The following is a 24,000-nucleotide window of genomic DNA, read 5'->3' on the forward strand; positions in this document are numbered from 1 at the left end:
ATGGTCCCACAAAATGCCCTTTTTAAATGGTCTTGGGAAGGGAGTTCTATAATCTCATCCACATTAGTGTTCTTTCTATTAGTACAGAAGGAATTATCTTAAAAAAATGTTTAGGGGACGCCCATTTGTCATTGTTCAGTTGTTTAAGAGTCTTCATGATCCCATTTGGGGTTTTCTTGGCAGAGATACTGAAGCAGTTTGCCATGTTCTTCTCCAGCTCGTGTTACAAATAAGGAAACTGAAGACAAGCTTAAGTGGTTTGCCCAGCTTATCTGTATCTAAGGCTGGATTTGAACTCTTGATGATGAGTTTTCCTGATTCCAAGACCAGTGCACTATATACACTGAGCCACCTCATGCCCCAACACAGAATTACACTTTTCTCTATGAAGGGTAGGGCTGCCTTGGAATGGGTTAGCCCTGAAAGAGCCCTTCCCCCCCCAAAAAAAAATGTTGAGGTGAGCTAGAGCCCAGGGGAGTGCACTTGCAGAGTGGAGCATCATAGACCTCTGAGTGACATGTTGGCTTTGTCATACAATGGAAAGCTTGTCATGCTATTGAAAGCATACAATTGAAAGACCGACTGTACCTAACTGTTGAACAGTTCAACATGAGACAGGTTAGCTTTACCTTACTGTTGAAAGACTATTGTTATAAAATCACCATACTGATGTCGAGAGACAGATTTGGATACACTACAAAAATAGTGACACTATTTTTGTCTCTTACACACGTGCTAGCTATTATCATCATCGTCATCGTCATCATCACCATCACCGTCATCATCTACATCATCTGTTCGATACCTCTAGCAGGTATAGAAGGCGGGGCTGTTTTGTTTTTCTTGCTTCTCTGGTGCCTTGCCCTTAGTAGTAGATGTTGACGTAATTTTGCGAATGGAGCTGAATTGAACTCGCATATCACACTCGAATCAATAACGTCATCCTTCCCAAGTTCCCAGAGACTCTCCCTAACTAATCCTGGGGTTCCGGGGCCAGGATCCCGCCGCGGGGAGCCTCTGATCGTGATGGAGGGGGGCCTTTGGGGACCTGGGATTAGGAAAGACCTGGGCTCCGGATTTCCAACCCTAGGTAGTACCTTCCCCACCTCCAGGGCAGTCCACAACACGCCCCCACATCGGACCAATGAAAGAGAGAGTCAAAGGTCATCTCTCTCGCTGGCCAATCAGAGAGGAGCCCTGCCCTCTGCCCCTGGCTCCCTCACCACGCCAAGCTCGTTAAAGAGGCATCCTCAGGCTGCAGCCTCCGTTAAAGCTTTGCCAGGGCACGGTCAGGCATTGCCCGTTTAAGGGACGACAACCCCGCCCCTGTCGGGGAGGAGTCGCTTCCACTCGGACCAATGAGGGGACGGAAAGGCGCCCCGCCTCCCCCGCTCGCTGGCTCGGCTACTCTCTCGTGGCCTTTGTCCTGCTCTACGCCGACCCCCAGTCTTGGAGTGTCTGGTGGGCCCCGCCGCGTTCGGGGGTCTCTCGGGGGTCCAGGTCGTGGGCGGGAAGCCCCCCTGCCCTCGGGTTCCCCCGCCAGGGCGGCTGCGGCGTCCCGGCCCCGGCCCCGGCCCTGAGCTCCTCTGCCCGCAGGCCGCCGGCTCTCCTCCTGCCCATGGCGCTGAAGGGCGTCTCCACGTGGCGGCTGCTGAGCCGGATCCGCAGCCCGCTGCTGGGCTCGGCGAGGGCCCGGGGCGCCCAGGCCGCCACCCGGGGTGAGTAGGGGCGCGGGCAGGGCGGGCGAGGGAACGGGGGCCGGGGGCGGGGGCGGGGCAGTGTCGCGGCCTCCCCGCGGCCTCCCGGGATCCAGCCCCGCGGCCACCGCAGACCCCGGCCGTCGTACGGAGAGTGCAGCGGGCCTGCCCCTGCCACCGAGGACCGCGTGAGCTCCTGCCCGCCGCCTCAGCTTCTCAGCCCCAACATTAGTGGCTTTGGTGAGAGGCGTCTTAGAACGGGCCCAGCGCCCAGGAGGATGGGTGCGAAAAGGAAAGGAACCCAGAAGTGCGGGTGGGGGGGGGAGAGAGAGAGAGAGAGAGAGAGAGACAGAGAGACAGAGAGAGAGAGAGACAGAGACAGAAAGAGACAGAGAGAGAGAGAGAGACAGAGAGAGAGAGAGAGACAGAGAGAGAGAGACAGAGAGAGGAGAGGAGAGGAGAAAGAGAGGAGAGGAGAGAGAGAGAGAGACAGAGACAGAGACAGAGAGAGAGAGAGAGAGACAGAGACAGAGAGAGGAGAGGAGAGAGAGAGAGACAGACAGACAGAGGAGAGGAGAGAGAGAGGAGAGGAGAGGAGAGAGAGAGAGACAGAGAGAGAGAGAGGAGAGAGAGACAGAGAGAGAGAGAGACAGAGAGAGAGAGAGAGGAGAGACAGAGGAGAGGGAGGGAGAGAGAGACAGAGAGAGAGGAGAGAGACAGAGAGAGAGAGAGAGAGGAGAGGAGAGAGAGAGAGAGAGAGGAGAGAGACAGAGAGGAGAGAGAAGAGAGAGAGACAGAGACAGAGACAGACTGTGCATGAGTATGAATGTGTGTGAATGTGAGAGAGCGTGTGTGCTTTGTTTATATGCCACAGCAATTGCTCAGGCTAATCCATCTATATTTTTACTTTCTTCCAACTGACCACTTTTGTCTTGATAGAGCTATCTCTAGGGATCATTATTTAGTTTTTTGACTTTGTTAAATAGATTTTTAATAAAGTGATTTTCATTTTTTTTCAAAAATTCCCTTCTCCCTCCCTTACTTTTTTTCTCTATGTAAAGAGATCCTAAAGAAATTGGCCATCCCCTACAGAGTTTTTGGAAGTAATTCCTTCTGTAACTAATGGAGAGAATGTGAATGAGATTATAGAGCTATATTCCCCAGAAAAGGAACTGAGAGTTCCTTATAACAATGAGGGCCATAACTAGGAGGTCCACACTGGACTTGGCTACCAAAGAAAGGGCATGGAGCATTCTAAGGAACATTGGCTTGGAATCAGCATATCAAGATTCAAATTCTGATTATGTTGCTTACTGATTGTGTGATCCTGCATATGCCTTTTTTCCTCTGGCATATCCTTCTCTATAAAAATGAATTAAGTATATAAGTATAGAAACCCCAGGGAGGCAGAGACTATCTCACTGTGCCTTGATATTATTCCCGGGATCTAGGAAAGGTTCTAACAAATTGTTAGGATAAGACACTTCCTTTGTTGGGGCTGCAATGCTATATTCCTATGGAATGATAGACTTGCCCTTTGATATCTCTTGAAGAATGCCTTGGTCCTTTGAGCTGGCCTATATAAAGGGTGGGACAGGAGCAATATTTTATAGTCAACATAAAGGGATGACTCCCAAAGCAGTCCCCTAGAATGAAAACCAGCCAATTTATCATCCTATGAAACTTGATTTACCAAAAAGTGCATCCAAAGGAAGATACGATGCAATTCCTAGCAAAGCCCCAAAAATTCTTGCTTATCTAGCTGATTTGAGGCAACTTCCTGATCAATCCCCTTCCCTACATTTGGATTTTCTAAGTCATGGTTCCTAACCTAGTGTTGGGTAGATAAATTTTAGGGGGTCTGTTGACTTGGATGAGAAGAAATATTTCCTAACCTTTAAGTAAAATGTAGCATTTTCTTCAACTATTTAAAAACCTTCTAAACAAGAGTCATATACTTTGGTGGATTACTAAAGGAATACATAACACAAAAAAAAGGCTAAGAATCCCTGCTCTGAAGTCCCTTTTAACTCTGATGTTTCAACTTTCTCCTCCTTCTCTCCACCCTTCCTCCTCTCCACTTCTTCACCTCCTCTTCTTCCTCCCTCTTTTTGTCTCTGTCCTTCCCTCTTCCTCCTTCTTCCCCTCCCCCCATGTTCTTCTTCACATTCTTCTGTATATGGCTCTTCACCAGTCACTCTTGTGTTCAGGGATGTTTGGTAGTGAGTATAGTCTTGCCTCAGGTTCCAGGCCCTCCACAGTCCAGCACCACTCATCTTCCTCATTTGAGTTTCTATCATCTCAGTCATCCTGATCCATATCTGGCCACTGGACCCAGATGGTTCTGGAAGGAAAAGTGAGGGCAGTGACTCTGCACCCCCCCCCATCCAACTCACATGAATGTCTTGGTATCACTTCCCTGAAGTCATAATCTTCTTTGATAATGAAGGCCAAATATCAACTTCTCCACCACCTAACTGGGACCACATTCTCTCCAAATACCCTTGCACTCTCCTGAACTGAGCCTTTGTCCAAACTATTCAAATGCATGTCTCTCCTTCCTTCCCCTTCTTTTTATTTTTTTTAAGGTTTTTGCAAGGCAAATGGGGTTAAGTGGCTTGCCCAAGGCCACACAGCTAGGTAATTATCAAGTGTCTGAACCCCGGTACTCTTGACTCCAGGGACGGTGCTTTATCCACTGCATCACCTAGCGCCCTCTTCCTTCTCCTTCTTAACCAGTTAAATTCCTACCTGTCCTTTGTCCTATGCTGGAAAATCAGAGGATCAGGTTCTGTGGCTGATAAGGTCCCTTACAACTCAAAGTCTATGATCTTATAGGAAGTTTTCCCCAGGCCTGTATGCAGGCCTGTATCCCCACCTTCAGCAAGGGCCTATTATATGCTAGACACATAAAGACATAAAGGGTGGTACTTTAAGCCATTAGGAGAGGGGAGATCATTGGAGAAGGGAGGTGGTTGTGATCAAACTAGAAAAAGGAAAGAGGGTAGAGCATCCTGTGTGAGGAGCAGTAAGGGACCAGCTTGGCTGGACACTGAGCCCAGTGGGCAATAATTTGTTGTTTCAAAAGGGTAGAAAGGTAGACTGGGGCCAGGAGATGAAGAGCTTTACAATCCATCTATGAACATTGTGTGCCAGCTAAGTGGCAGACCCTGAGCTAAGCTCTTGGGATCCAAAATGAGGCAAAAACCAGTCCCTAGCCCTTCAGGCTCTCACAAAGTAAGGGAAGTATATCTGTGATTCTAGATAAGATAGGGAGCCAGTGCCTTACTCCATCTCTCACTCACTAACCTCAGCTCCAGGCCATGTCCAGCCCCAACTAAATGCCTGGAGGAGAGTAGGAGGAAGAATCCAGGCTCTTATTTCAGTAAACCATTCAAGGTTTGCAAAACTCTTGCACGGTGAAAAACAACTCTGGCAGAAAAGTTCTATAGGAAATACTAATCCCATTTCACAGATAGGAAAACTGAGGCTCAGGGAGAGAAACATGGTTTGCCCATGGTAGTACTTTTAGGAAGTCTTGCAATCTAAAGACAAAGTGAAGTCTTTCTTCACTCAGCTAGAAAGAGAATGGAGCTGGAGGTAGATTGAGTGATAAGCAGTCTCACTTCCCTTACCCCCAAGTCCACCATTCTTGCCCCTTCAGCTTCCCATCCCACCTTCAACTGGCAGGACCCACTTCTTCTGGAAGCACAACTGACACCTGATGAGATCCTGATTCGAGATACTTTCCGAACCTACTGTCAGGAAAAGCTGATGCCCCGGATCCTCCTGGCTAATCGCAATGAAGGTATTAATCTTGAGTGGGAGTGAGACTTCAAAGTAGGGTGACTTCCCTGTAACCCCAAAGGATTCCCTGTTTTCTCCAGTTGCAAACATGATTGGAGGCTGTAAAATTTAATAATTCTCTCTTATATTTAATAATTAATTATTGTATTAGGACCAAGGTTTTTCCACCCTTTTCTATTTCCTCATCCAGAAACCAACAAATGTGAGAAATCTCTTGTAGAAGTTTACTCAGGTCAAGATCTAATCTGACAATAAATGGAATTCTAAGGTTGAGTTAATGAGTTTATCCCTGATCTTTGTATTTGCTCAGATTGGGGGGGGGGGGGACACAGGGGGTGAGGTGGGAGTTTTGATTCTCCCTGTCATCATGATAGGTGATATGGAAACTGATGTCTCTTTGACCAAGATTTGAGTCACCTAAGTCATGTACCAGAAAGAGCCAAGTCCCATTGTGTTAACCATTCAAAGTTGAGTAGGCACCCCTTCCCACCACCATTAGGGATCTCTGGTCTCAGAGAGACAGAGACCATCCTTTTGTTAACCTGCTGACCTTATTAATAAAATGGTTGAATTACCCAGAAACTATGTCTGTCAAACCTCGCAAGGCCCTGTAGGGGTTGGGATTAGCCTGAATAAAGGGTAGAGACCTTATGTTTCTCCCATAGGTCTTGGGGGTTCCCTAGAGACAATACTGGAATCTCTCCTTAGGATCAAGGAAAAAAGAGAGCCTGGAACTAGATCTCAGGTTTTTCTAACATGTATGAATTGTCTCTTCTTCTTATAGTGTTTCACCGGGAGATCATTTCAGAGATGGGGGAACTGGGCGTCCTAGGCCCCACCATTAAAGGTAGATAAGTGTTCTAGTTTTACCTTTCTTTCTTATCCCTGCCTGTGACCTTGGGGTTCTCAAGTTTGTATTTATTAAGCATACATTATATCCCAGTGTCAAATTGAAATGAACCTATGTAGAGATAATCCTTGAAATAATAGAAAATTTATTGAAAAGAGGAAAACTGTAGCATCCAGAGAAGATGGATATAGGCATTTTGCAAGAAATCAAGAAGAATAACAGCAGCAGTCAATGAGCAGCATTCTTTTTTTGTGCAGTTGACAAAGTAGTCGCTTTTATAAGTATCTAAAATAACTCATCCATAATACATGAAAACTTTTTAGAACTGTCATTCAGTTGTTTCTCCATTAATAATTTTATTTATTATTTATTTAGATGCACTAGTAGCATTGCCAAAACGTTGGCAGAACAATCTGTTTTGGTTTGGTTCAAGTATGTGTACTTACTCTAAACAGGTCCTAAAGAATTTTAGATGACTACTCCCTAATACTATACTGTGTTTCAGTTAACCCATACATATTTCTTGCAAACTCTGCTTCTGATTTATTTTATAGCATCATTTTCTCAGAATTTGAATCTTCTCAAAAGTCTTATTGATTTGGGATTGTACAATTCTTAGGCATCGTATAATAAACATATCTAGAGCAACATCATCATGAACAAAACTAATCATATTGCAAGGTTGAATCAGAAAATTTAAAACAACATTAACTTTCAAGGACTACCCCTTACTAGAATGCAGTTCAGATGCTGGACAATATTAAGAATTTGCATAGAAGGGGCAGCTAGGTGGCGCAGTGGATAAAGCACCGCCCCTGGAGTCAGGAGTACCTGGGATCAAATCCGGTCTCAGACACTTAATAATTACCTAGCTGTGTGGCCTTGGGCAAACCACTTAACCCCATTTGCCATGCAAAAACCTAAAAAATAAAAAAAAAAGTTTGCATAAAAACATGTGCAACATTCCATTTAAACATTGAATTTCTTATTCTTATTCATTTTAGATTTAGCTGTCTGCTTCATAAAATCATCTGCTTCTAGGAAACATTTTCTCTTGGAAATTCCGTATCATCAGACCACTGTTCACAAATTGTTCACTTCACTTCATTCACTCTCAGTTAATGTATCCCTTACTCAGCATCTTGATGGCTTTAACTGGAGTATCAGTTGTTAACAGTATGTGGAGTGAGCCTTGTTTTTAGGGCAGATTTGCAGAAAAGTTTCTTCTAGTGCATCTATTTTCTGCAATCCAAGCCATTTAAATGCTGTTTAAAGCCATTAATGATAAAACTTAGTACATATTTTAGTAGGGTTTTACAAAACCCGGTCAGATCATCAAGTCAGTAATTGGTTCATGTAGTGAAAGCCAGTTCAATCCTTATGGAGTTAACCTTATAAACCTCAGAGTTTCAGAAATATCAAATTTAACTATTTGTAATTCCTCTGAAAGTTTGAGGAGTCTCAGTCTTCATAATCATTGTTTCTTTCTAGCTTTATCTGGACTCTATATGTCATATGGATAAGGCTAAACAAAGAATCTTTTTTTTTTTTGCAAGGCAAATGGGGTTAAGTGGCTTGGCCAAGGCCACACAGCTAGGTAATTATTAATTGTCTGAGACCGGATTTGAACCCAGGTACTCCTGACTCCAGGGCCGGTACTTTATCCACTGTGCCACCTAGCCGCCCCTAAACAAAGAATCTTAGAAAGGATCTGTGAAGAATTATCTTTATGAAATAAGCCTATATTATAATGTTAGAAAGTCAGAGAGAGAGACAGAACACTCAAATCGGTAAAAAATGATTAAAAGTTCTATGTATAACAGTCTCAATCCAGCTGGTCACTGGGTATACAGTTATTCAGTCATGTCCAACTCTTTGTGATCATATCTGGAGTTTTAGCAATATTAGAGTGGTTTGCCATTTCCTTCTCCATTTAATAAAGACAATTACTAAAATGTATCTAAAGCCTGTGTATTTAGACATTTGTGTATATAGATATTCAAACGCAGGTTGAAGAAACTTAGTTACTTATTACCTCCAGGATAAAGTTTAAATAGATCATTTAGGACCACCATCTTAATCTTTTACATTTTTTTCCACTAGTGCAACAGTTGAACTTTTTTTTTTTGTTTTAGATTTTTTGCAAGGCAAACGGGGTTAAGTGGCTTGCCCAAGGCCATACAAGCTAGGTAATTAAGTGTCTGAGACCAGATTTGAACCCAGGTACTTCTGACTCCAAGGCCGGTGCTTTATCCACTGCGCCACCTAGCTGCCCCCAACAGTTGAACTTCTAAGGTTACTAATAACAATTACAACTGTCATGAATCCTCTCAATATATACTTTTACCCAGTGGAAAATATTTGAAGCATTTATATCAGTGGAAATAGTCTAATCTTGTTGCTTTTTTTGAAATAAAGTTTACTAATCTGCTAAAAATTAAAACTTTTACATCTTTATCATATCACAACTTTATCCTAGCCCCTTCTGAAGATATGTTTTCCCCTTATCTTTCAGTTGATATAATACCATACAGACATAATCTTACACATAAATATGTAACTATTAAACCAAGGAAATGACAAGCCTGAGAAGTGATTTTTCTTAGTTTCCTAGGCTAGGAAGTCAACAATTACTGTCATAAATTCAGGATAGTAAGATCAAAGCAATGAGTTCTTGCTTATTTGCATTCCATTTTAGGAGAGCAGAAATGTGCCCTCTAATGCTTAATGATTGTAACATTAAAATCAATTAAAAAATTTGCAGTTATCTTGACATTTTCAGAGAAATTTATTTTGAAAAGAGGAAGGACATGATTCTAACAGCTTTGTTATTGTTCCCTCAGGTCATAAAGTGATATAATTTAGGCATACCAGGACAAAATTCCTTTAAGTTCATTTGGTTTCAATTAACAATCATATTTGGAGCTGCCAATCCTGCACCAAAGTTCCACATTATTCACAGGGTGTCACAACCAGGCTAAGAATCAACTAGGTGGGAAATATTCCTGTTCAGGAGGGAAATACAGTGGGAAAACTGCTTTAAAAGGATCCTACCATTACCTTCATAAGGCATTCTCTTCAACCTTGCCAGTTATATACATGAATAGATAATATTTTCCAGCTGGCACTTCCTTTGAGTGGTTCTTGGTATTTTCCCTATGGAATACTGGCTTAACATCAGTCTGAGATAAAAACTCAGAACAAATCAAATTACAGTTCCACATTACATGGCAAGTCCCTCTCCTTAACAATTTTTTTTTAAAGTAACTAGTATTTTTTCCAATTACATGTAAAGGTAGTTTTCATTTTTTTTCTTTTTTAAACAAGGCATTGGGGTTAAGTGACTTGCCCAAGGTCACACAGCTAGGTAATTATTAAGTGTCTGAGGTCGGATTTGAACCCAGGTCCTCCTGACTCCACAGCTGGTGCTCTATCCACTGTGCCACCTAGCTGCCCCCTCAACCTTCATTTTCATGATCTTTTGAATTTCAAATTTTTCTCTAGTCTTCCCATTCCCCTTTCCTAAGGTGGCAAGCAATCTGATAGGTTTATATGTGTAAATCATGCTAAACATATTTCTACACTAGTCATATTATCAAAAAAGAAACTGAATGAAAGGGAAAAGGCACACACACACACACACACACACACACAAAGACATACACAAAACAACAAATAAAAGGAAAATAGTATGTTTCAGTCTGCATTCAGATTCCATAGTTCTTTCTCTGAAAAGCATTCTGCCAAAAGTCTTTTGAAATTGTCTTGGATTGGGCGGCTAGGTTGCACAGTGGATAGAGCCACCGGCCTTGGAGTCAGGAGGACCTGGGTTCAAATCCGACCTCAGACACTTAATAATTACCTAGCTGTGTGGCCTTTGGAAAGCCACTTAACCCCATGGCCTTTCAAAAATCTTAGAAAAAAAAAAGAAAAAAAGAAATTGTCTTGGATCGTTGTATTGAGAAGATACTTTTTACAACTTAAAGCAAGGTATGGTTTTTCACGTGGCAATAAGTTGGTTAACAATAGAAAAGAGCATTTATCTTCAGTTGTCTATCAAGTGTACAAGGTTTTTCCAAAAGCATTCATTCAACATCTTTCTTTTCTAGTTTAATAGACAGATCCTGGTATGAAAATTGGGCATTAGAAATTAAGAAAATAATCACATTTTGGAGTTTCACATTTACAGTTCAATCATAACTCAGAAAAACATTAGCTACTATTGGCCTGGGGGTCTTAAAGGTGTTGAATATTAACCTCTAGGGTAAAAAGAAAAATCCTTTAAACTGGAATCTTTTGATATTCAGTTAATTTAAAGCTGTAATTTCAATATATACACTATTCTAGATGCATTTCCATAATTTTTATAATTAATAGACAAATCATCATATAAATCTCTTCCATATTCTCAGCAGACTTGTAAATCATCCACCACTTTGATTGTAAGTATTTGTGTTGAAGGAAGGGACCTCAGTTTCTTAGTAAACAAATTTACTATTTTAGAATTTATAAATTGTTAATAAGGCTCTTATTAGTCATAACATTCTTAAAGCTCCTTCTTTCACAGAACTGATAAGATTTTATGAACTTGCCAAACTAAAGTTCCAGAAGATTTGACAAGTTCCCACAAAAAATGAGAATTTATAAAGTCTTTTGTACTTTTCTCAAACACCAAATAATTACCATTATTATTCATTTTCAAGCAAAGTATATCCAGTCAAATATTTGAAGTTTTATTTTAACACATAGATACAAAACAAATTGCCAGTCAAGTGACATTCTGAATTATCTTACATTAAAAAAAATTATTCATCTATCAATTTTGGCATTTAAAAAATTCACCAATTATTTGCTTTCTGACCTAAGCAAGTCTCTTTATTCCAAGAAGGAAAGAAGAATTAATAATAAATGATTCTTAATCACCAGAGCAGGTATAAAAACTGCTATTCCTGTTGTTTTTTTCTTTCTCCATTTTTAGATCTCACTGGAGATAAAACTTTTAAATGGCTTCAGTTTTCTTTATTCTCTCATTGGTGAGATCACTTTCTTCCCTTATACTAGAACAATAAATCTATCACTCTCAAGAGAAGAGAGAATGATCTTTTGTTTGCATGTACCTTAGTATTGAGGGGCTACAACCCCAAATCCCACTAGAATCTTCAAGTATAATTTAGAAATTTACAGTAAATATATTTCCTTTCAATTCATAAGTTTTCATTTCTATTAATTTCTGCAAACTCATTTTTCACTTTGCATTCCCATCCTGACTAGTATTGGAGTCATAAAGTTGAAATGATATCTTTTGAAAAGTTAGAAACAGGGGCGGCTAGGTGGCACAGTAGATAGAGCACTGGCCTTGGAGTCAGGAGTAACTGAGTTCAAATTCGGCCTGAGACACTTAATAATTACCTAGCCGTGTGGCCTTGGGCAAGCCACTTAATCCCATTGCCTTGCAAAAACCTAAAAAAGTTAGAAAAATTCAGCAAAAAAAAAAAAAATTCCCATTCTTTTCCTACCTGTTCTTAAAATAGTAGGGATTGTTTATAGTTTGACATCTTACAGAGAGAAGTTGAATCTTAAGGACTTGAGACATAGCTATTGCTATATGGGGAAAACCAAAGAGGTCAAATATCTTAAGGTCAAAGCCTGTCCTTTTTCCACTATCACTGCAACCACTGCCATAGTGAATGTCAGAAATATTCTGGTTTTTGAATGAGGACTTCCCCTGCCACCCCATGCTTCTCATGGTAAAATAAAAGGAAAGGGTTATTAGTATTGGATCCATTTAATACTGGAGGAAATGCTGTGACTCCCTTCAAAGTTAAAAAAAGGCCAGTTGTGGTTTTTCTTTCCATTCTTTTTTTTGTAAGGCAATGGAATTAAGTGGCTTGCCCAAGGCCACACGGCTAGGTAATTATTAAGTTGTCTGAGGTCGAATTTGAACTCAGGTACTCCTGACTCCAGGGAGGGTGCTCAATCCACTGTCCCACCTAGCCGCCCCTTTTCTTTCCATTCTAAGTATCAAGGAATTATGCAGCACCAGATTTAAAATCTAACAGTTTCAGGAAAGATGGTAATCCACTATCTGCAGTAAGCTACCAAACTTAGAAATTAATGCAGCAGTTTTCATTAGATAGAATCTTCACTATTAGATTTGGTTCACAGGGCGGCTAGATGGTGCAGTAAATAGAGTATCAACCCTGGAGTCTGGAGGACCTGAGTTCAAATTTGACCTCAGATACTTAATAATTATCTAGCTGTATGACCTTGGGCAAGTCACTTAACCCCATAGCCTTTCCAAAACAAACAAACAATAAAAAAGAATTGCTTCACTAGAGAAGAACTATATATTTCTCCTCTGGCAGGCAATACTATAGTTTGTCCAGGGATGCTTTATAGCCTTCTGGAACTAAGAACTTAAGCAAAGCAAGAGTTTCAATCTTACTTTGTTCTTCAGTTTCAGAAGCTAATAAATCATCATATTGGAAAGCATTTTTTTTTTTTTTTTAGTTTTTGCAAGGCAGTGGGGTTAAGTGGCTTGTCCGAGGCCACACGGCTAGGTAATTAGTAAGTGTCTGAGACTGGATTTGAACCCAGGTACTCCTGACTCCAGGGCCGGTGCTTTATCCACTACACCACCTAGCTGCCTCCTGGAAAGCATATTTTGATGAAATAAACAACCTTTAACTTTTTCTGCAAGTTTCAAGAAAAGATAGTAGGGGCATCATGGCACACTTGGGGAATTCTTTGCTATACATACCAAGATTCTTCTTAAGTAATTGCAAGCATGAATTTAGATTCTTCAGCTAATGGGATGGAGAAAAAAAAAACAAGAGCATATTGCATTGATTACTGAAAAGAACCACGCTGTCAGAGGTACAGAAGTTATAATAATAGCAAGATTAGGAACAACAGAAATCATAGAAATAACATGCTTAAGGGGTGGCTAGGTGTTGCAGTGGCTAGAGCACCGGCCCTGGAGTCAGGAGTACCTGGGTTCAAATCCGGCCTCAGACACTTAATAATTACCTAGCCGTGTGGCCTCGGGCAAGCCACTTAATCCCGTTGCCTTGCAAAAAAAAAAAGAAAAAAAGAAAGAAAGACATAATATGCTTATTTAGTGCTCTTAAATCTTGAACAAAGAGAAATACCAGTTCTTTTCTTACCAAATTGGTAAGAGTATAATATGGGGACCACTTTTTGATAACTCCTTATTTCACCAAATCAGGAGTGGGGAACTTTTTTCTGCCAAAGGCCATTTGGATTTTTATAGTATCATTTACCTGCTACATTTAGTCAAACATTTAATTAATTCACCCCTAAAAAGCTTCTAGATTTATTCAGAGTCGAACTTCTACTGCTGTTGCAGTACCAGATCAAATGGCTCAAGGGTGGGCTATTCCCCTGCTCCTGCTCTAAATCTTTGTCAGTGGCTCTTCCTTCAACTTGAGCTTTAGACAAAGGCTATTTCTTAATGCATGACCATGGCTTATCTTTATAGTAACTAATAGTAATTGGTTTAATTCCTTTTAGCAAACCGGCATCGTTATTAAAGGCCCACAATACAAAATAAATTACTGTAACTTGAGGTTCTTTTCCAACAAGAAATGCAAGTGCTCTTTTTGGCCATCTCTCTCCTGAAATTAAAGGCATAAGAGTAGCCAGATCAGTGCCTTTTCTCCTGAGAATTCCATAAAGGAAACAGCAGTATCCAGAATAGATTCATTTAGGCAGTCTTCAGGCTATGAAGAAGAATAAACAATGGTGCTCTTTTTTTAATCCAGGTATCAAAGTGGTAACTTTTATAGGTATCTAGAAAGAATTCATGCAAAATACAATCATTTTTTGAAACTTGTTTTTCAGAATTGTAATCTAGTTGTTTCCTCATTGTAGTTTCTCATCGATAAATGTTGGCATATCATTGGCAAAATAATCTCTTAGGTTTTGTTCAAGTATGTGTATCTAATCTTGGCAGAAGTGAAAGATTTTAGGTAACTTTGCTTTCAGTCTGGTGACTGTGTTGCAATATAACTTAATTTTCCCTTTACCAGGCACTGGGGATTGCTTTGGCTACAGCCTGCTGTCCCACATACTGGACAGCAATAGATGACAATGAAATTAGCTGGGAACATATATAGATTTTAGCTTCTTGAAGAGTTGGGGAACTGGGAATTGGGGCTAAACCACAGGATATTCATCCCCAAGGACCAGCTTCTTAGTGATAAAAATGACCTGTCTATTAACTCAGTGACTGTTCTCCAGAAGTCCCTGTGGCTCAGGAACCAGCTTATCTGATGGGTTGTATCTCTTCTTCTAGGATATGGTTGTGCTGGAACCTCATCTGTAGCCTACGGTCTTCTAGCCCGGGAACTGGAGCGTGTAGACAGTGGCTACCGGTCAACCATGAGTGTCCAGTCCTCCTTGGTCATGCATCCTATTTATGCCTATGGCTCTGAAGAACAGCGACAGAAATTCCTGCCCCGACTGGGTGAGTACACTTGAACTATGTAACTCCTCACCTCCCTTCCAGAGGCCATTGACCCTCCTAGGACCCCTTAGCTTCTTCTCTATTGATTGATTCTAATTCATTGATCTTAGAACTTTCTAACCCATTCAGGACATCTGAGCTGTCCTCTCCCTTGGACCCTGGTGATCTATTCCCAACTCACCAGTCTTGGAACATTTACTTCCCTTACCTCATCTGTTAGAGAAAGGAAAACTTAGAGCGTGAAAGGATAGCTGTCTTCAAAATTATTAAGGGCTGTTCCATTAAAGAGGAATTACATTCATTTTGATTTGCTCCAGAGGCCAAAACTGGGGTTTAAGGATGGATGCTGCCAAGAGGCAACTTTATATTTGATTTTGGGAAAAACTTCTTGACAATCATTGCTGTACAATAGACTGTTCAGGGAGATAGAAGACATTAGATGAATTCTGAAGTTTCTTTTGGCTTAGGTTTTGATTCTACCCACTTTCTAAGGCCCCCTGAATCCCTCTCCTAGCTGACCTTCTTAAGACTCCTTTCTCTGGGATCTTTGGACAAGAAGCAACCTGACCCAAGTTTCCAAGCTTGTCAACCCTAATGCCTTCCTTTCTGGAACCCCTAAGCATCTTCCCATGACCCATAAATTACCCCTTGACATCAGCCTTACTGACCCTTGTTCCCTCCACCAAGCCTCACTTTATTAGTGCCTAGTAGTAATTTGCAAGTTCCAAGAGCCATATTGATGCTTTTGGTATTGGAATTATAGGAAAGTGGTTTGGAGGAGTGGGGAGAGAAATCCTCAGGGGGGGGAGTAATGGTCCACTGTGGGTTTGGTTGACAGCAAAGGGGGAGATCCTGGGCTGCTTTGGGTTGACAGAACCTAATCATGGAAGTGACCCAGGAAGTATGGAAACTAAGGCCCGCTACAACCAAGACAGCAAGACCTACACTCTGAACGGCTCCAAGACCTGGTGAGGGGGGTCAGGGTGGGGTAATCCCTCCTGCTTCATATGTTTATGGCAGTATCTATAGAACAAGAGGGTTGAACTACCAAGATAATGATCTTAGACCCTTTCTGGTTTCAAATCTTTGTCATCCTGTGAAGTCTTGAAGAATAGGGGTGGGGTGGGGGGGTAGGGTGAGGGGGGTGGGACTTTGATGATAAAGAATGTTTTGGAGAAGGTGATATCTCCAAAGTTATCCCCTTTTCCTTCCCTTAGGATCACTAATTCACCTGTAGCTGATCTTTTTGTGATCTGGGCTGTGTGTGAGGACAGTCGGGTGCGAGGCTTCCTGTTAGAAAAAGGGATGCGTGGATTGTCAGCCCCCAAGATCGAGGGCAAGTTTTCACTTCGAGCCTCAATCACAGGAATGGTCCTCATGGATGATGTGGAAGTGCCAGAACAGAACATGCTGCCCCATGTATCTGGCCTTGCTGTGAGTGATAGTAGGGTCAGAACACATCCCCACGTGAAAAGGGAGGAGAAAAGGAGGGAGGCTGGAAGGTAACGGGCTCTCAGAATAGGAGCTAGGATAATTGAGGGAGATTCAAGGGGCTAGGCTTGCGTCAGGAAAAAAGAGCACTAGATTTAGTTAGTTTAGATCCTAAAACTTCTACTTATTGCTTGATGTGGGTCAGGTCATTTAAGTTCCTTAAGTCTCTGTTTCTGATATTTAAGGTCCTTTCTAGCAGTTCCAAAGGCAAGGGTGCCCAGTGGTATACCATGAAGCCCTTGCCACAGCAAGGCTGCCCATCCCCTTCATTCTTTCCACAGGGCCCCTTTGGCTGTCTGAACTCAGCTCGATATGGCATTTCTTGGGGGTCACTGGGTGCTGCAGAGTTCTGTATGCACACTGCTCGGCAGTATACCCTAGACAGGTAACTGGACCTTTCTTCTTCCTTTCACCTTGGACACTCAAGGTAGGCCCCAAACTATAGTCTATTCAAGGCAGGTTTCCTGGAGGAGGTGGGTTTGATCTGGTTTTAGAAAAAGTGGAGGGCGGCTAGGTGGCGTAGTGAATAGAGCACTGGCCTTGGAGTCAGGAGTACCTGAGTTCAAATCTGACCTCAGACACTTAATAATTACCTAGCCATGTGGCCTTGGACAAACCACTTAACCCCATTGCCTTGCAAAAACTAAAAAAAAAAAAGTGGAAGGGTATTAGAGAGGCATGAATGACCCTATTCTAGGGTAAGGGGAAAACATGGTCAAAACTGGAGCAAGGTGGGGGGGGGGGGGGATTGAAGAAAAGCAACAGATCAAATATTTTAGAAATAGATCTATCATCCATCTCCAAGGTGATAGAAATTTTCTCCATGACCCCATTTCCAGTTGTCCTAAGCCCTGATGCCTTTTCTTTTTTTATTAAAGATTTTATTTATTTTGAGTTTTACAATTTTTCCCCCAATCTTACTTCCCTCCCCCCACCCCCCCACAGAAAGCAATTTGTCAGTCTTTACATTGTTTACATTGATCCAAATTGAGTGTGATGAGAGAGAAATCATATCCTTAAAGAAGAAACATAAAGTATAAGAGAGAACAAGATCAGACAATAAGCTATCAGGTTTTTTTTTCCCTAAATTAAAGGCAATAGTCCTTGAACTTTGTTCAAACTCCACGGTTCTTTATTTTGATACAGATAGTATTCTCCATTGCAGACAGCCCCAAATTGTCCCTAATTGTTGCACCGATGAAATAAGTGTGTCCATCAAGATTAATCATCACCCCCATGTTGCTGTTAGGGTGTTTTTCTGGTTCTGCTCATCTCACTCAGCACCTGATGCTTTTTCTGATCTATATAATAATAGTTCTGCTTTTTCCTCTCCCTTTTCCCTTTTGTATCCAGGAAGCAGTTTGGGGTTCCATTGGCTAAAAACCAACTCATCCAGAAGAAGCTGGCTGATATGCTTACAGAGATCACCCTGGGCCTGCAGGCTTGCCTCCAACTTGGGCGCTTGAAAGACCAGGACAAGTATGGGGCTCAAGTCAAGCTGGGTGAAGGGATGGCCAGGTAGAAGCTGACCAGGGCTAATTAGGTTCACCAAGAAAACTCTTCAGAGAGTACAGTAGGTGAGGGAGAAGAGGTGAAACACTCCTGTATATTCAGCCAGTCGATAAGTCCCACCTGGCCCCTAACAACAACCCACATATATACCTCCTTCCAAATATATGTTGCCCTCCTAGGATGTCCCCTTTTCTCTTCCCTCAATTCCATTCAGGAAACAGTTTTTTAAGCCTGTGCAAGACACTGGGGGTGGAAAGACCAGGATGAAATAGTGTTGCCCCAAATCCTCTTCTTCCTTGGAAATCCATCTTCACTGGCAAATACAAAGTATCTACAAGGTAATACAGAGGAATTTTAAGAGGAAAATAGCATTTACACCTCAGGAAACTAAGGAGAGGTCATATGTAAGATGAGATACTCAAACTGTGGGCCAAAAGCAAGAGTCTCCAAAGAGAGTTTTCATTAAAGCAATCTGTGAAGTGTGTTTTTAACTAGATTTCTAGGGAGCATCATAAAAATCCATCAAGGAAGTAGGGACTTGGTTTATGTGTTAGTGACTTACCCTGAAGATGACAAACCCCTATGGTCAGCTTTTCATAAGAACCTGACAGCTAATTATTTTACAGATCTTACTCCAAATTATCTGTTATGTAAACTCAGATTTTCTGAAATTGAGTTTGCTTAAAGTCAGATCCTAGGATCACAGACCTTAGAAATCATTAGGTCTAATCCCCTCATTTTCTGTATAAGGAATTCAATTCACCAAGTATTTATAAAGAACTCATTGGCCAAGGCCCCATACTTAGTACTGATTCTGGCTTCAGGCAACTGAATATGGAGTATAAATAGTCATATCTAGCCCAAATCATTGTAATGTGACCCATGATATGAATGTGATCATAGGAGAGGCACCACTGTGGGGATTCAGTGAAGGAGGAAATCACTTCTAACTGGGGAGAGAAAAGAAGGTTTCATGAAAGAGGCAGCCCCTGATATCGAAGGATGGATAAGATTTTGACAGGTAGAGATGAGAGGCAGGGGCAAAGTTTGGCTTTAATTCAGGAGATTACGGCAAGCTATGGAAAGTATCAGAGTTTCTCCTTCAAAATTTAATCAATACCGTGTGTGTGTGTGTGTGTGTATGTGTGTGTGTGTATTCTAGGGCAACTCCAGAAATGGTTTCAATGCTGAAGAGGAATAATTGTGGCAAAGCCCTTGATATTGCCAGAAAGGCCCGTGACATGCTTGGAGGGAATGGAATTTCTGATGAGTATCATGTGATCCGGCACGTCATGAACCTGGAAGCTGTGAACACTTATGAAGGTGAGGAGCTTGTGCCAAGCTGGTCAGAAGGCCCAGTGGCCTCTGACTCTGGGCATGTCAGTGAAGTGACAAGGGAAAGAGACCTGGATTCCAATCTTGGCTTTACTTCTGATCTTGAGCAAATCACTGTCATCCTTTGATCTGTAAAATCAATGTTATCATCCTTACACTATTTAATTTACAGAATTATTGTGAGGGTCAAATAAGACATTTTCCACAAAGCACAAACCACAATTGTAAAGTGCTATCTAAATGTCAGCTATTATTACTATCTTCATCTAAAGTTAGCTATCTGGCCCTAGTCTCTTTACTGAATTGAATCACTAGATGCCATCTGGATGTACCAAAGGCATCTCAAATTTGCCATGTCCAAAATAGAATTCATCGTTTTTCCTTCAAAATTCCTTCCTCCTTCAAACTTCTCTAATTCTATTTAGAGTACTACCATCTTAGTCACTTAGGTTTGCTGAGTGACTAGCACAGTATTGCTTCTTTTTAAGTATATAATAAATTAAATTTATTAGCTTTCAAAACTATCCTGCTTGTGTTTCCTTCTTAACCCTTCTGTTCTTTTCTATGCATTTTTGTTTGTTTTTGCAAGGCAATGGGTGATTTGCCCAAGATCACACAACAAAGTAAATATTACATGTTTGAGTTCAGATTTGAACTCTGATCCTTCTGACTCCAGGGTCAGTGCTTTATCTACTGCACCACCTAGCTGCCTCCCCTTTTTAAGTTAAAGGTAATAGTCTTTGGTCTTTGCTCAAACCCCACAGTTCTTTCTCTGGATACAGATGGTATTCTCCATTGAAGATCCCCTAAAATTGTCCCTGATTGATGCACTGATGAAATGAGCAAGTTCATTAAGATTGATCATAATTCCCATGTTGTTGTTAGGGTGTAAAATATTCTGGTTCTGCTCATCTCTCTCAGCATCAGTTCATGCAAATCCTTCCAGGCTTCTCTGAATTCCCATCCCTCCTGGTTTCTAATAGGACAATAGTGTTCCATAAGATACATGTACCACAATTTGTTCAGCCATTCCCCAATTGTTGGCCATTCACTCAATTTCCAATTCTTTGCCACCACAAACAGGGCTGCTATGAATATTTTTGTACAAGTGATATTTTTACCCTTTTTCATGATTTCTTCAGGGTATAGACCCAGTAGTAGTATTGCAGATCAAAGGGTGTGCACATTTTTATTGTCCTTTAGGTGTATTTCCAAATTGCTCTTCAGAAAGGTTGGATGAGTTCACCTAGCTGTCCCTTTTCTATGCATTTTTAAACATTCTTCAACAGTCCTTTCTTCATTTTTTGAAGGAAAAAAGTTTAGTTCTCTCTCCTTCAAATCCTTCCCTCTCAAATAGAGAAAAACCAATCCTTATAATAAGCTTTGAGAAAAACACATCCACACATGCCATGTCCAAAAATGTTTCATTCTTTACCTTAATTCCTTCACTTGTATCAGTTCATGCAAGTCTTTTCATGTTTTTCTGAAATTATCCCTTTCATTTTTTCTAGGCACACAATAATATCCTGTTATATACATAAGTGAAGTGGCTAGATAGTGCAGTGAATAGAGCACTAGGCTGGGAGTCAGATCTGACCTCATACTTACTAGCTGTGTAAGCCTGTTTGCTTGTTTCCTCATATGCAAAAGTGAACTGGAGAAGGATGGGGTAAACCACTCCAGCATCTTTGCCAAGAAAACCTCAAATAGGATCACAAAGAGTCAGACACAACTTAAACAACTAAACAATAATAACATATTCATGTGCCATAATTTGTACAGCCATTCCCAATTGATGTATCCTCCCCTTTTGTTTCCAGTTCTTTGCTTTGATAGGAACTACTATATTTTTGTCCTTTTGTATCTTTTCCCTCTTTGATAGCTTTGAATTTACATTTAGTACTGTTACCATTGGGTCAATCCATCTCTAGCCTCTGTAACTTCATAGATGGTCCCTGATCTTTACCACTCACTCCTTCTTACCTGTCTCTTAGAATTCTCCTAGATTCATTCCTTCAAAGAACATCTCAGGTGCAGCCTTCTCCAGGAGTCTTTCTTGATGCTTCTCTCTCAAGTTATTAGTTTTCCTGCTATAAATTCCCTTGAAATTCTTTGCATATACTTTGGCATTATACCTCTGTGTGCATTTACTCAGTAGAATACAAGCTTTCTGAGGTCTGGGAATATTTTTTCATATCCTGAGGACCTACCACAGGGTCTTGCATATAGTATACATTTAATTAATGTTTACTGAATTGAATAATGGGATGTTTGGGATATAAGTTGAGCATTTTAAAACTGAACTTCATATTCATAATTGTCCCCTCTGGACCATTTCCCACAGACTGGTATCCCACTGGACTTTTTTATAAAATTCTAGAACTGGAAAGGGCCTTCAAGATCATCTGATCCAACCTTCTCATTTTACAGAAAGGGAAAATGAAGTTCAAAGGGGAAAGAGAGTTGCCTAAAATTACAGTGATTCATTGGTATACCTGGGACTAACTAGATCCAAATCACTAGAATCCCAAGCTAAATCTTGGGAGCTTAATTGAGAAGCCTAGGTGAAATTTGTAATGATTTCTATATTTTTTCTTTACCCTCTACCCCAAGACAGCAAGTGGTTTGATAAAGGTTAAACATGTGCAGTCATGTAAACATTTCCTCATGTCCTGTTTTGAAAGAAGAAACAGAACAAAAGGGAAAGTCCCCCCCCCAAAAAAAATGAAAATAGTATATTTAAATCTGCAATCAGACTCCATAGTTCTTTCTCTGGATATGGTCAGCATTTTTCATAATGAGCCTTTTTTAGAATTGCTTTGGATCATTGTGCTGCTGAGAGGAACTAAGTCTATCATAGTTGATCATTGCACAATGTTGCAGTTATTGTATGCAATGTTTTCCTGATTCTGCTCACTTCACTTAGCTTTAGTTCATGTTAATCTCTCCAGGTTTTTATGAGAGCTGCCTCCTCGTTTCTTATATAGCACAGTAATATTCTATAACATCTGTATGCCACAGCTTGTTCAGTCACTCCTCAATTAATGGGCATTCCCTCAATTTCAATTCTTTGCCACCCCCCCAAAAAACCTTATATTTTTGTTTATGTGGGTCCTTTTCCCTTCTTTATGATCTTTTTGGGATGTAGACCTTGTAGTGATATTGCTAGATCCTAATGGGTATGCACAGCTTTATTACCCTGTGCACATGGTTCCAAATTGTTCTCCAGAATGGTTGGATCAGTTCACAACTCCACCAGAAATACATTGGTGTCCCAACTTTCATGCATCTCCTCCAACATTTATCATCTTTCTTTTTTTCACATTAGCCAATCTGATACGTATGAGGTACTACCTCAGAGTTGTTTTAATTTGCACTTCTCTAATCAATAGTGATTCAGAGCATTTTTTATGATTATAGATAGCTTTAATTTCTTCAGTCCCAGCACTTCTTTGAAAGGCAGACAAACTTTTCTGCCTTGGCCCTGTCAGGAGGGAACTTAGAACTGTAGTCTGGGTTTTTGTGCTGCCTGAGGCTAGTTCACCAAGGTTAAGGCATACACGGTTGCAGGCCTTTGAGAAGCAGGTGTGTTTAACCCATTAAATGGTTTGCAAAGCTCTACAAAAGGCAGGGGTTGTGTTTAGATGTTAGGAGCCTCTCTGCTGTGCTCGAGATACAAAACCAGGCTGACTTCTATTCTGTGTTGTTGACTGCAGTTCCTCTTTCTGTCATATGAGTTGACAAGCAAGACATAGAAATGCTGGTGAATGTCAGAATAACAAAACTGGCCAAAGGGAGTATGGTTTTGTCCACTTTGAGGCTAGCTAAAATCAATCTCTTTCTCTCAAATCTCTCTTCAGGTACTCATGACATCCATGCCCTGATCCTTGGGAGAGCTATCACAGGAATTCAGGCATTCACTGCTGGGAAGTGAACCTGTTTTATTTAAGGGCTGACAATCAGAAAGAGTCGTCATTTCATTACATCAGTATTGATTCCCCAGGCTGTGTTAAATCTGCTTTTCTGGGGAAGTGGCTGTTAACTTTCCTTTCCGGAAGGTGGGGACTGAGATTAAAGAAACTGATTTATATACCTGAATGTGCCTTGTCCTAAAATCAGTTCTTCTGTTGAAATGCAGAAAGAATGTGATTGTACAAGCTATACCAGTCCCTTTCAACCCACCAACTTATTAATTTTATATACCTCGGGAAATAAGTGGTTTTTTAATCAGTGTGCAAAAAGAAGAATGAACTTGAGAACAGCTCCTCTGAAGCTGACTGATTTGTTAACTGAGTAAGATCTCTCATCTAAGCCCATAATGCTTCCTGGCTTACTCCATAAGGCCTCCTGATCCTATTGATCACCCATTGATTTCCAGGGGTGTCAATTAGTGACCTGAACTTGGGAATAGACTGGGAACAAGTGCGTTAATAAAGACCACATGCTACTGACCAAAACTGTGTCCGTGCCTTTTTGTTCCACATAAGAGGAAAGAAGTAGAGAAATAGAAATATTGGAGGTCACTTTGTAAGACAGCTCACAATATTAATCAGTACCCATGTTTCTCCCAGCATACAGTTTGTGGAAGTTTTTAAAAATAAGGATTTGAATTATTGAAGTCACTCAAGCTTGATCTGTTCCAGTGTTCAGAAGACTGAAATGGGATAAAGATGCTAGGAAGAATAGGACACTGTTGTGACTGGCAAATGTTCCTAATTCACAATTTTACACCAGAGAATCCTTGCAAACAAAAGTTCAACCTACTTGTTTATGTAAGTTTTAACAACTATTCAATTTTGTACTTTCTGGTCAAAGCTGTT

The 24,000-nt window shown here is 41.0% G+C and overlaps 1 protein-coding gene across 1 annotated transcript; it reads left to right on the forward strand.

Moving 5' to 3' along the window:
- Positions 1-1,603: 1,603 nt before the first annotated feature.
- On the forward strand, positions 1,604-23,637 carry GCDH (glutaryl-CoA dehydrogenase). The gene is made up of 10 exons (XM_074203521.1): positions 1,604-1,718; positions 5,362-5,505; positions 6,289-6,351; positions 14,672-14,842; positions 15,681-15,810; positions 16,060-16,276; positions 16,615-16,718; positions 17,687-17,812; positions 19,008-19,168; positions 23,041-23,637. The coding sequence occupies exons 1-10, from the start codon at positions 1,619-1,621 to the stop codon at positions 23,112-23,114; spliced, it is 1,290 nt and encodes a 429-aa protein (XP_074059622.1). The 5' UTR covers positions 1,604-1,618; the 3' UTR covers positions 23,115-23,637.
- Positions 23,638-24,000: the final 363 nt, after the last annotated feature.

The sequence above is a fragment of the Macrotis lagotis genome, chromosome X (assembly GCF_037893015.1).
Source record: "Macrotis lagotis isolate mMagLag1 chromosome X, bilby.v1.9.chrom.fasta, whole genome shotgun sequence".
Taxonomy (NCBI): Eukaryota; Metazoa; Chordata; class Mammalia; order Peramelemorphia; family Peramelidae; genus Macrotis; species Macrotis lagotis.

Coding starts and splice junctions, on each gene's coding strand:
- GCDH (XM_074203521.1), top strand. CDS start 1,619: ATGGCGCTGAAGGGCGTCTCCACGTGGCGGCTGCTGAGCCGGATCCGC. Junction 6,352..14,671: donor CCTAGGCCCCACCATTAAAG/GTAGATAAGTGT, acceptor CTCTTCTTCTAG/GATATGGTTGTGCTGGAACC. Junction 16,719..17,686: donor CGGCAGTATACCCTAGACAG/GTAACTGGACCT, acceptor TTTTGTATCCAG/GAAGCAGTTTGGGGTTCCAT.